The sequence below is a fragment of the Alexandromys fortis genome, unplaced genomic scaffold (assembly GCF_014885135.2).
Source record: "Alexandromys fortis isolate MF-2015 unplaced genomic scaffold, M_Fortis_MF-2015_v1.1 scaffold_8_9099976_23576923, whole genome shotgun sequence".
Taxonomy (NCBI): domain Eukaryota; kingdom Metazoa; phylum Chordata; class Mammalia; order Rodentia; family Cricetidae; genus Alexandromys; species Alexandromys fortis.
This window is the reverse complement of record NW_026067899.1, coordinates 6,014,166-6,027,303: the sequence shown is the minus strand read 5'-3', so window position 1 is coordinate 6,027,303 and position 13,138 is coordinate 6,014,166. Positions and strand designations below refer to the sequence as shown.

At 42.9% G+C, this 13,138-nt stretch overlaps 1 protein-coding gene across 3 annotated transcripts in view; it reads right to left on the bottom strand.

The window, feature by feature from the left end:
- Positions 1-2,656, bottom strand: part of Ttc21b (tetratricopeptide repeat domain 21B) — a 59,720-nt gene extending 57,064 nt beyond the window's left edge. For all 3 annotated transcript variants that reach the window (XM_050123161.1, XM_050123169.1, XM_050123177.1), the window contains exon 1: positions 2,514-2,656. In XM_050123161.1, the coding sequence (XP_049979118.1) occupies positions 2,514-2,534 (21 nt within the window). In that variant the 5' untranslated portion in view covers positions 2,535-2,656. The remainder of the gene's footprint in view (positions 1-2,513) is intronic.
- Positions 2,657-13,138: the final 10,482 nt, after the last annotated feature.

The following is a 13,138-nucleotide window of genomic DNA, read 5'->3' as shown; positions in this document are numbered from 1 at the left end:
CACCCTCCTCTCTGCCTTGCTTCTGGGGAGAAGGACACATATGCCATCTCCTAGTTTGCTTTATCACAAGTTCCTTGTACTCTGGGGTCACAAATGAGCTTTCTCTGTCACAGTATTATACTCCTTGACTTTTATAGAACATTTAAAAGCACCCACCAACTACAATTCTGAGCTGAAGGCAGTGCTGGGATGTCAGACAAGACATGCATTGCAAGGTGCAGACACGGCCTCGAGTCTCGGTCTCTGTTACACTTTTGCTCAATTACAAACGGTGTCGAGGTGGGGATGAGGAGTACCTGAAGATGACGTAAGAGTACCAGTCGGCACAAACAGGAGTAGGATCTACCAGACTCTGCTGTCAGGCCCACACCCCTCTGCCAACCTGCGCGTTTAGACTCCACCACCTGCTACCCAGATCATCAAGTGATTGACCACGCCCCCTTCCCACCCATCTAGCACTGCTAAGTGAAGCCATCTTCAAGCCTGAATGTTCCTCTGGCTTTCGTATTACTCCCCATACCTATGGCTACTCTTGGGGTTCAAGTTAGACCATTTAGTCCCACAAACTTGAGTTTGATTTTTGAGACAGGATTTCATTATGTAGCCCAGGCTGGCTCAGACGTGCTTTCTTCCTAAGTGCTGCCAGTTTATAGGTTCTCCATGCTCAGCAGGGTGGCAAGCATTTGCTGACTGTCCACTTTCTAGTCCTAGTCACTAGCTACTCTCTAGTGCTACAGACTGAGAAGAGAGTGATTATTTGGTACTGAGAAATGTTAGTAAGAGGGGTCACTGTCCTGAAAAAAAAAAAAAAGAACCTTGTACTTCCTGGTGAAATCGCAAATGGAACACCAGTTGAGAGACACTGCAGTGATTAATGTAGGAAAGCGGCAGTCCATTGCAATTAGGAACACAGAATACCGTACCCAGTTGATAAGCGTGAGTGACCAGAGCATCCGCTCCTGCAGAGCATCGTAGAGTTAATTCTCCAATTAGAAGCCCATTGCTCCTTCGCCTCACACATATAGCACCATGATGTGCCTGGATGATTCTTGAGCAAGGCCCGGGAGTTTATAAGGCAGAGGAACAGCCCTTAGCCACAAGGAGCTAGGAGTACAGTGCCTGGGATGGGCGCAGTGATGCTTGAGGCCAAAAGCCAGCCCTTAATCTACAACAGTGGGCTTGGACACATTTGGCTTCCCACTTGGCTTGGTCCGGCCCTTGAACTAAAACCGGCTGGAGAGAAGGGGCCAAGAGAAACATTTCATAGACAAATTCGGAGCTCATAAAGATTTATTGGCATAAGGGGATGATCATTCAAGTACATTCACAGCTGGTTCTCAACTGCAGTGTGGATAGACAGAGATCCTGAAATAGGTACTGCCTGGCATTTTGGAGAGGATGTTTGTTCAAGAACCCCTTCTAGACAGAATATTGGATAGATCGAAGGGGAAGGGAGGCAGGGCCAAAAAAAAAAATCTCATTTTTAAGTCATTTTTAAGGACATGACTTGTTCCCGTGATGAATGATGAAAAATTGAACAATGGTTTTATCATTTAAGTAGCTTTTTTGCAGAAACTCATTTGGGCAACCTGACGGATAGATTGGAGGTGATAAAAATGTAAAAGTTGGAGGACAAACTTGAAAAGCAAGGTAGAAATTTATGAAAAATAAAAAAGCTGCATATGTCAGTCTTCCCTAACCTTCAGAGCTGGTTTTCCTCTGTGCAGGATCAGTAGCTCACGTGGCATTCATGCCTTTACCAGCTCCTGGGTTCAGCCCTCATAAACCCAGTGTAAGCTGCAAGACCCGGCATGTTTACAGCAGTATCTTAAGATACTGAAAAATACTGCGTGTGAGACACACTGAAGGCGGGCAACCAATGCTTGTTAAATGCACTTGGGATTTTTTCCAGCATTAGATTGCAAATGGGTCAGTTTAATGTCCAGGAGTCTGTTCGGCTAGCTGCAACTTCCAGAAGATATCCAGGAAGAAGCGCCCCACAAATACTGAACAAGTCTGAGAACAAACAGAGAAAAACCGTCCTCTGAAAAGGAAAGTTCTTGCACGTCCACACCTCGTCTTTGTTGCATCCTTTCTGAAAAATTTGCTCAATGGATCGATCAGAAGAACATTTTCGTATGCTAAATACTCCCCTCTTTTTAAAGTCTGTCTTTAACTGCTTGCACATCTTGGCATGGTCCTTTACAGGCGAATGCAGAGTGGAACTTTAGGATGGCTAAGTCCCTGAAAATCATACCTGGGGACGAAGCAAGCTCCCCCAGTAGAGGTCCAAAGCCAAAACAAGCAACAGGCTGGGTGCTGGCCGTTAACGGCGAGCCAGCGGCTGTGCCCGGGCCTCGGGATCATCCTCAGGGGAGTAGGGTTGGGGGCGACATCTTGGCCAAGGCCGCAGGCCCTCACCGTCCGCGGACGCTGCCCATGCCACCCTGGCCAGGTATCAACCACCTCGCAGTGTCCACTCGCCCAGTCCACGCCCCGCGCTACCCGCTCACCTTGAGCCTCTGGGCGTCCATGGTCACCAGCTGCCCGGAGCGTGCCGGGCGAGGGCGATGCCAGCAGCCGGGGTCAGGGGCTCGGACCCTCGGCCCCGGCCCTCAAACCTTAAGGGACAGGGTGGGCAGTGCAAAGGGCGTGGCCAGATCTCCATTGGCTGCCGGCGCGAGGGGGGTGGAGCCTGACCACAGGACTGCGAGGGCGGGGCCCCGGGCCAGGCTCGGAGGGAACCCAGAGGGAGGACCGCGAGGGCCACTGAGGTTGGAATCCGCTGGGCACCGAGTGTGGCTGGATGGTGGGGCCGCTCAGTGGAGGTTCATCCTGGAGACTGCGCCAGGAGGAGGGGGTGGGTGGAGCTAGAGGTATGAGATTAAAGAATGAAGATGATGAAGCAGGAAATAGGAAGAAGGGCAACGCTGCTTTCCATCCCTGCAAACAAAGGCAGACTCCATTTTCTCAGCGTTTAAAAGCGGATTTGCGCAATGCGGCTCAGTGGCGCGCTTGACCAGGGAAAATGATTTACCGGCCCCGTGTATTAATAGCGTCATGGCCACAAGGTGGCGCAGAAAAATCACAATTTGGCAAAACTGTGAAGCCTGGCTTGGGCCTGTTCTAAATCTTGGCAAGCACTGCTGGAATTTTGTTATCTGAGTGCTTATTAAACTGGGCCGCCAGACTCCCACCCTAAAGTGTTATTTGAAATGTGCAATTGTCTCTTTCAGATTTGTATTTCTTAAGGGTTTGCTGTGATTTGGATATAAATTGTGCCTCAATGACAGGCGTGCTGGATGCTTAATTCCCCGTCTCTGGTGCTGCTGGAAGTGGTGGAACCTTTGATTCTTGAGTGCCCTTGAGGATGTTGGGACCCTGGTTTTCTCCACAATTCAGCTTACTTCCTGGCAGGCCCAAAGTGACTGGTCCTCCTCCACCATGAGCTTGCACCACGATGTTCTGTTGTTCTGGCAGGCCTGAAAAGAGGCCGCTCCACGGTCCCCTACCCTCCTGGCCCCATGAGGGCTTCTCTTCTTTAGAAGTTCACCAATGTACCAATTAAGCGAGCCAGTAAGCCTGCTTTAAAATGAAGCAAGGGTTTCCAGTGGCTTTTCTTTAAAGTACATTACACTCAGTGAGGCATGTATTATCGTCGTGGGGTTATTTCTAACAGTCCAGGTTACCAACTGGGATGGGCAGTTGGTAATACCTACTGATCTGGTTTCTAAATCACGCCGCATAGAAAACCTCGGGCCTTAAAACTTTGGTGCTAAATAACGTGTGTAGTCTTGAGATTGCAAACTTGAATCCAAGGGGGAAAAGTCTATCTGAGGATCATAGTTAGATGACCAGCTTTTAAACCTTTAAACCCCAGATGAGCTAAGACCAGCGGAAAGCTACACACTGGAGCACATTGACTTAGCCCCTTGTCGAGTTTCTGATGGTAAATTGATTAGCACCAAGCATTAGTTAGCTGTGGTGATTTGATGTTCCTCCATAAACTCTGGCCAGGGAGTTCCTTTTTAATTCTGTCTGCCTTGTAACACCCTATGTTCTCTAACACAAATATTTCTATTATTTCTCTACTGTTAGCTCCACATGTCTGAGCACGGAACCTAAGACCACCTCCATGTCTTGTCCGACTATAGCCCCAATATCCCCTAAGAATGTCTTTAATCCATGTAGAAGCAGGGATTCCTTTTTTGGTAGGTTGCCTTTTTCTCCTAGGCCCCAAGCTATTTTTTTCCACCTACCAAAATTTACTCTTTCTGTAGAGAGAGCTCTAACCCGTTCTCTGAGAAACCTATGAAGATCACCATAAGCGGATGGGTTTGAGAAAGAATATGGGTGTGTGTGGGGGTGTGTGTGGCAGGGGTGGATCTGGTCTCTAGGCCTGAGACGGAGCTGATTTGTGCTACTTCTGTGAATTGCAGACTGATTATTTTGGAGAAGTGGTATTAGGTTTATGGCAAGCATATTGATCTCATAAGCATTTAGTGCTTGTGATATCATCAATGCTTCCGTTCAGTCGTGTCTTTTTTCTCCATAGTTCTTATGCTGACCTATCTTGATCTGAACTATCTCATTATGCATCAGGTTAAAAGAAAACTTGGAGGTTTCTTTTAAACATCTGAATGGCTCTGTTGAAGACAGAAGGAAAAGGGCCACAGAAGAGAAACTATGAAAGGAAGACAAAAAAAAAATGACATTATTTGAACAAAACCTGTTTGTACACCATTCTCTGCTTCTGTTGGAAAAGTATGCATTTTCTGTCCACACAAGAAGAACATCTTTCTATTTTTTTAGAAGAAGAGGAAAAATTGGATATTAGGTAAAATTAGATAAAGGTATCAGCTGTTTTGATATCTTTAGCTCAATATTATGCTGTGCCCAAGTGGCATGCTATGGAAGCTGCCCTCTTTGCAGCCTTTCGTGTCTCTTTGTAGCTTGCTGTTATAACTTGCTGGCCCTGAAAGTGTAGTAGTTTGCATGGCTGAATATTCTGCTTAGTAACATTTGGTTCAGGTGCTCCTCAAAGTGTCCCTGTACCCTTGATGCATGCGCTGTTCTCAAGTGCATGTTTTAGTTAGGGTTTCTATTGCTGTGAAGAAACACCATGACCACAGCCACTCTTACAAAGTAACATTTAATGGGGGGGGAGGGGCTTGCTTACAGTTTCAGAGGTTCAGCCCATTATAGTCATGACCAGGAGCACGGTGGCCTGCAGGCAGATGCGGTGCTGGAGCTGAGAGTCCCACATCTTAACTCAGAAGCCACAGGAAGTCGACTGACTGTCACACGGAGTGAAGCTTGAGAAAAAGAGACCTCAGAGCCCACCCCCCAGGGCCATCCTTTCTATAGTTAATTCTGCACAGCTCTGGCAAAATGTGAAAAGAAATGAAGGGAACCTGTGGGGTTTACCGCGGCTATACGCGAGACTCAACAGCAGGGCGAATCACTAGGATGTTTTCCCAAAATTATGGGAAAGGAAGAATGGGGCGATGATCCCACATGGGAGCCCCTGCCATTTTACTTCCTCAGGGAGATAAAACATGCTGCCTCTCCCTAAGGGCACAGCTCTCCATACACACTCACCCAAGGCAGCAGCAGTGTCCGGAACCGGGAGCTATAGTGCATGTCTGTAATCCCAGTTACAAGGGAAACTGAGGCAGGATGGTCACATGAACCCAGGAGTTCAAGATAGACAACTAGAAATACACACAATCTTTTTTTTTTTTTTAAAAAAAATGCAACAAAATGTACTTGTCAGATACGTGGTACTGGTGATCAGTCTTGAATTTAATTAAATTAAAAATAAAAAAATATTCTTATGTATACATTAATTTTAAGACAGAGAGTCCATACCCATTTAAAAACATAATGAATATTGTTTATTGATTTGTACACCATTTAAAATATGATGTACCATTATATTTCCTTAAAATAGTGTACATGTTTTGGCCACTGGAGGACATTATTGTCCCGTGGGAAAGACAAAGAAGGTTTTATGATCAATGATGTCAAGCTTGGGCTCAGATACTCAGATAGCAGTCACGTGATGTGCAGGGGGTGGGGAGGGACTCCATGAGCCACTGGTCAGAGTCTGAGGTAGTGGGTCCTGGGTAGGCAAAGTATGCTTTCATAACGTATTCCTAAGTATTGCTGATGTTTCTCTGTCTAAGGACCACACCTCAAAAACCAGCATTTTTTTCAAAGTGTGGTATTACCTCCGTATACTGATCATCTTTTCTCTACCATAAGATTATTTTGCTATGCACATACACCAATGTAGTTGCCCTTTGTCTTGCGGGAGAAGGTGGTGTGTGCAAAAGTTTTTGTATGTCAATAGTAAGAGAATATTTAAAATCACAATTTCTATACAGTTAAAGAGGATATGTATAATGGATGGGTACAGCCATATTTGTGTGTGTTTGTGTGTGCACACACACATATGCCCCAGTGCACATAAGGAGGCCAGAGGACAACTCTGTGGAATGTATTTTAACCTTTTATCTTTGTGTAAGAGGTTTCACATGCAGGTCGTTGCTTGCCTGGGAAGCCCCTTACCCACAGAACCATCTTGCTGACCCCCCAAAACCTTAATAGCTTCTAAAACTAAGCTAGCTTCAGCTCACAGCCAGATCCTCAGACTCTGGGTACCAGAAACATTTTAATGACTTGTCTCTGAAAATGGAAGATGTTATAGAATCAATCATTCATTTCCAAATATAAACGTAGGCAATACTGAGAGACTATGTTTGCCAGGGGAACCCAGAGTTTGGTTCAATTTGAGGGAGGAATTGGACACTGCATGTTCTGGTAGCACATAAGCTCCCACATACGTGTCAAAAAAGCCATTTTCTATCTATTTCTGAGACCTAGATGATTGTAAATTTTGTGATATTTTTCCAAATGGTTGTGCCAAAACCAGCATGTATGGAACAGTTACTTTTTCCAGTCAGGAGAAGCTGTCATTTCCTTCCTCCCTCCCTTCCCTGCTCCCTCCCTCCTTCCCTCCCTTTCTGCTCGTTTGACTGCATGTTGTATGTGTTGGTGCATATGTCTATGGTGATGAGTCCATATGTGAGAGTGTATGCAGCAGCTAGGCTTTAACATTAGGTGTCTTCGGGGGCTGGAGAGATGGCTCAGTGGTTAAGAGCACTGGCTGCTCTTCCAGAAGTCCTGAGTTTGATTCCCGGCAAACACATGGTGGCTGACAACCATCTGTAATGAGATCTGGCGCCCTCTTCTGGCGTGCAGGCATACATGGAGGCAGAATGTTGTATACTTAATAAATAAATAAATCTTTAAAAAAAAAATTAGGTGTCTTCCTGTCAGTCTCCACCGTGTGTTTGGAACTAGTCTTTTACTGAACTTGGGATTACTAATTTGGCAACATTGGCTTGGTAGTAAATGCTGGGATTGAAATGTGTATACCTAGCATTTGAGTTTCAGATTTATAGCACTTTACCTGGCTTTTTACCTGGTGCCTGGGGATTTGAACTCAGGTCCACATGCTGGACAGCAAACACTTTACCAACTGAGCTGTTGCTTGATCTTGTGTATATTTTCTTTAACAATTTTTAATTTTTAAATTAAAAATTAATGTATGTGTGTATGTAGGTCTGAGGAAAATATTGTGTCCCTCTCTGTCCCGCTCCACTTTATTCAACTTTTAAAATTGTACCATGCAGGGTACATTCTGTACTGTGAAGATAGATATGCCTTCATAGGTGTTGTGCTTGCAGAATTATTTGTCCTAGAAAAGATATTTGGCAGCAATATCTTGTGGAGTGGTATAATGGTCTTGCTTCCAGGAGAACTACCCACATCTAAAACAGGAAGGGACAGTAACAGTTTAAAATCTAGCAAATCAAATTTTGTTGAGTTTACACAACAGAAATGCTCACAGATGGGAAAAAAGGAATAAAATTATTTGTTGCACTCTTACTAGCTATAAAAAGATGGAAGCCCCACCATCAATATCCATCAATAAGTGACTGTTAAATTTATATAATGTAATATTTTTCACCACTTAAGAATGAACCTGATTTATGTGTCACATGGGAAAATATCCAAGATATAGCCATTGAAATGTTGATGCAGCAAAGCATAAAAATATTACAGTGTTTATAATAAAACCCTTGCATATATAAGCACATAAGATGTCTTATCTTGATAATTACTCAGGAACAGGATAATTGTATTTGTGTTTGTCTCCACTGTTTTGGGGGTGATTTTCTTTTCCCCATAAATTATTTACATGCTTTATTTTTGCAGCTTAATCAGGAAAATACTATAAAATTTTAATAAAGTTTACAGACTTGGCGCAATGACCTATGAATGCTGGCCTCGTTCCCAAATGGATTGGTGTTTAGTTTTTGAGTTTATCATAAGATAATTTTCTGTCAAAACCAAAATACACTCTGTGTCCTTAAAACATATTAGTAGTGATCTTTCTGGGGTGGTGACCTTTCCTTCTCTCTTTGATACTAATAGGTTTTTCATCTTAAGTGTCCACAGGCTCCTCAGAACAGCCCAGATGTCCGGAATTGGTTCCTGGTGTAGATCCCTTTGTTCCTGTGCTTAACCATTTCTCCCAGAGCCAAACAAACATCTTTCTCCAGTTGTCCCAAAGCCCTGTAAAAGTTTGTCGTGTTCCTGTTGTTACAACATGGGTCCTTTCGGTAAGGTCAAATTGTACTTACTGAGAGGAAGCAATGTTGTGTTTCCTCTGCTCTTACTGGGAAGTCTAAGAGCGTGTATCCATCTGTCCTGAGTTAATCTGTGCTTCCTTGGTGCCACAGCTTCCTGGGTACGTTGTGTTGACTACGTCCTGCAGTCAACCACGATGAGTCGCTGAGAGCTTTGAAGCTTGAGGGACTAAATACCCCAAAGCCGGAGTTAGTCTGACACATCTGATCACGGACTCTGAGAAGAGCTTCCTATATATTGTTCTTCTACCTCACTGGAACAGGCAGCAAGGCTCGGTGCACATGCGCAATACATGGGTATAGCCTTTTCTTGGGGATTCTGATTTGAGATAAGGTTTGGGACTTTATTTTAAACAAATGGCCTGGTATATTTTTATAAAAGGAAGAGTTAAAGATACTGAGAGGTGGCTGATATTATACAGTAGGCCTGGAGACTCGGTACCCACCATGATGCTGAGGTGTAGATTTAAAGTATGGTCCAAGGAGAAGGCCATGGAAATATTTAGGTTCTGATGTGTAGAAAGGGGCATTTCGTCTGTTTCAGGTTATCGGTCAGTGTAGCCCAGGGGCTACTTTCCCTAAGGTAGTGTAACTGAATACAGTTACAGCAAAGAATGAATCAAAGGCACTGTTTATTTGCTTTTAGATTTTTTTTTCTATGACTGCAAGGAACACTGCTGAATAAGGTATTGTTCCCCGATGAAAGATGGACATTAATAATGCAGACTAGAATGAGGCTAAGTCATACTGAAGGGAAAACAGCCCCAGTTCCTTTCATAAGAATAAACTTATTCTTATGTAGCTCTAACATAAAAAAGAATGGAGGATTATAGACTTCTTAAATTCAAAAAAATTAAAAGATTACTTTTGAACTAATGGCTTGAAAAAACATCCAGGCCAGTCCCATTCTGCTGAGGAAAATCTTACTCTGCAGCCCAGGCTGTAACTCACTATGTAGGCCCAGCTTTCCTCAAACTCACGTTAAAGTTCCTGCTTCTGCCCCCTGAGGGATGGGATTCCAGGTGTGAGCCCACACCCTCCGCTAAATCCTTTTTTCCAATTGTTTATAGCAATGCTAGCAATTGACCGTTTTTCTCATTCACGAGACAGCTGATGATTGCTAGGCAACCGGTGTCTGTATTTTTTCTGTCAGAGAGGAGGCAGAGGCCAATAGGAGTGTATGTATGAATTCCACGCCACACTCTTCAAGGCCGACTGAGAGTTGAGGTATGGAGACGATGGAGAAACCAGACATCCATCCCTATCTGCCCAGGCTTAGCCCCAGCTCGTGCTGTGTTGGTATGGTCATTGGTACTGTCTCCCTTCTCAAGGCATGCTCATAAATTCTCAAAGAATGCACTGGGAACTTGTTTTTCAGTCTTAAATAACATGACTTATCCTTGAGAAGTAGGCCCGGTTTATCTGTTAGGAGGTGTGCCGAAGAAATTGAAGAAAAATCTTCCATGTGTTTAAATAAACAAGTCTACCAACATTTTTTTTGTGGTATATTTTATTATATGTTTCTATACTAGTCATTGAAACTTTATAAATGAGAAATGCAAATGAAATACAAAGTACCTACTTTTTGTTAATTTTTTTTTTTGTTACCAGGTTCCTCACAACCTCTATTTCTCCTATTTCTATTTATCTAGAAACAGCAGTATTTAATGTCATTTCTATTGAGATCATTGGTCTCACAAACTTGCCTCCTGTTTTGCTGCAGTATATAATGTCTTAGGCCCTGCTCATTACATCTGAGTATCCATTCTCTTAGGTCAACCCAAACTTCTTCCGCACAGGAAAATAAACCATGGAACCCTAAAAGAGACGGTACTCAAGCTTATGTCTTTATTCCTTCCTGACTATGTTTATTTACTCCCCAAGGAACTTCCTAAGTTATGTTTCTGTTTCTCATTTTTTTTTTTTTTTGTCCTAAGGTTAGAACCTGCTTGTTCCTGACCTCCTCCTTTGCATTCACAAGACCTGCTGCAAATGCTGCCACTGTACCAGGCTGCTTCTCAGTTTGGGGGCTGACTGAACATAGCTACCATAATGACTGGATGTCTGGAGCCAGTGATCTATAAGGAACACTTGCACTGAGTCGTTTTGTCTTCATGAGAATAAGTTATTAATATTTGCCGATGGTAAAACTGAATCAGAGAGACATGAATTCAGGTGGTGTACTATATACTTTTGACCATGGTTTCTTATTTTTTTGTTAAGCATTTCCTCCCTCTTTTATTCAGTAGAACCCAGATCAGAAGTTGCCATGTAGCCTTACTTTCAGCCGCCCATCTATTCCCCCACTGCTATAATTTATAAATTTTTCCTTTTCTTTTTCTCTCTTTGTGAACTAGCCCAGTAACTCAATAACAGAAGTTAGGAAATCAGGTTTACTTTTTGCTGTTTTCATTTTTGTTTTATTTATTTAGCTAGTTGTTGTTGTTGTTGGTGTATTTGTATGTGTGTGTTTCTGTGAGTGTGTGTGATTGTATTTATGTGCATGTGTGTTTGTGTACACATGAACCATGGCTGCAGGACACTGTGGGACCTGGAAATTGAACTCTGGCTATGAGGTTTGGCAGCAAGCGTCTTTGCCCTCTAAGCCACTTTGACAGTTCCTGGACAGTTTCTTTAGTGACTGCGAGGGATAGAATGGGAAGAAATTTTGGTGTCAGACATGCTAAATTGAACACGACAGCTGAATGTATTAACACAAAGCACCAGTAGACAGTTGGAATTACAGCACCAGCTCAGCAAAATGGCCAATACTGACTGCAATATAATTCCAAGGAGAAAAAGCTATAAGGCAAAAACAAATGAGATGTGGAAAGAAACCTAAGGTACTCTGGTTTCCTAAAAGATAACAAAGGTCACAACTTAAAGAAAGATGGGAATGGTCATGATGATCAAGTTCTCAAAAAGTTCCATATCCCATTAAGACTGAATACAGATAATTAAATTTGCCTGCCTTTAATCTGGTAGAACAGGAATCAGACACCAAACATGAAGAACAAAAAAAAAGCTTTCTTTAGAAGAATGCAGTTTAGCATTGCCTTAGCATTTTAGCTGGCATTATGTGTGATTTTAAATGCAGATCCCACACAATACAATCAAGACCTTCCATCATCGGCCCCCTACCTGTCTCTCAGCTCCTGGCAGTATTCATTTTCACTTCACGATATATTAAACTGTCTGCTACCGCTGTCAAATTGCCTGACTTCAAATGTATTGCCAATATCTCAAAGGAGGAAGATAATACTTGGGTCTTAATGTTTTCTGGTAAAACACACATATACTCACATTGGCAGGCAGCTTCAAGGTGAGAAACGAATTTGTAAACATGTAGGAAAATGATTTTTTTCTATAGCAGTATTTGCATGAGGTATTTATCATTAAGGCTATAGTTTCCTACGCAGTATTATTAAGAAGGGTTCCATCTGCATATCGCCACAAATGCAGGTTAAAGAACTGAGAAATCAAAACAGCACTGACTCTTCTAACAGCTAACATTTGGATCAGTCGGGATGATGCTATCTTTCTAGGTGAGTGCTGGACCACTGAGCTATTTCTCCAGCTCACCATCATCATTTCTAAGTCAACACCAAATAGGAGGGATGTCATCACCCACGCAAGAAGCCGTGACCACACAGCCTCCACTCATCTGCCAGTCATTCTTTGTTCTTGTGTCCGTAATTGTTCTTTCCAGCTCTTTTTCATGCTAACAGCATCATAATACAGACATCCTGATAGTTAGCCTAGCTTTTGACAATTCTAAAGTGATTATATCAACAAGATGATTCCCAGACAAAAGTCTCTCATCTTTTTCTTTTAATTTTAAGCAGGAGAAGGGATGAGTATGGACCCCAGTTTTCTATTTAAAAGATGGGAGGGAGCGTAAAGATGAATAGGGTCAACTAGAGTTATTTCTTTTCTAAACCAAGGATTCATACTTAGAAAGTCCAAAGACAGGTGGGAAAGGATCAGTCAAGGAGAGAATGAAGATGTACAGGAGACATGGCCAAGCTAATGTGCCATGCATGGCTGGGGAGAAGGATTTCCACTGCAAAAGGTGGAGGGCAACGAGGCAAGAGGGGAGGGGGGAAACAATGAAAGTGAGAGGAAAGGCAGGCGAATTACAAGAGAGAAAGAGGAGGGGAAAGATGCAAGAATAATGCAGTTTCTATTTTTTAAATTTGCAATAGCTATACTAGCCTTAAAAACTAAGACATTACAGTCCCAATAGCTAGTTGGTGGTTCATACTTAAATTTAACCAGCATTACCAATAATAATTTTTATTTCAATTTTTTTTTAGTTTATTACCTCATGGTGTTTGGTTTGCATAACCCTTCCTCTTCAAGCAGTTCCTTGGATTTTTCTGTGACACTGTCATTTTAAGTGCAAACCCACTTCTTTA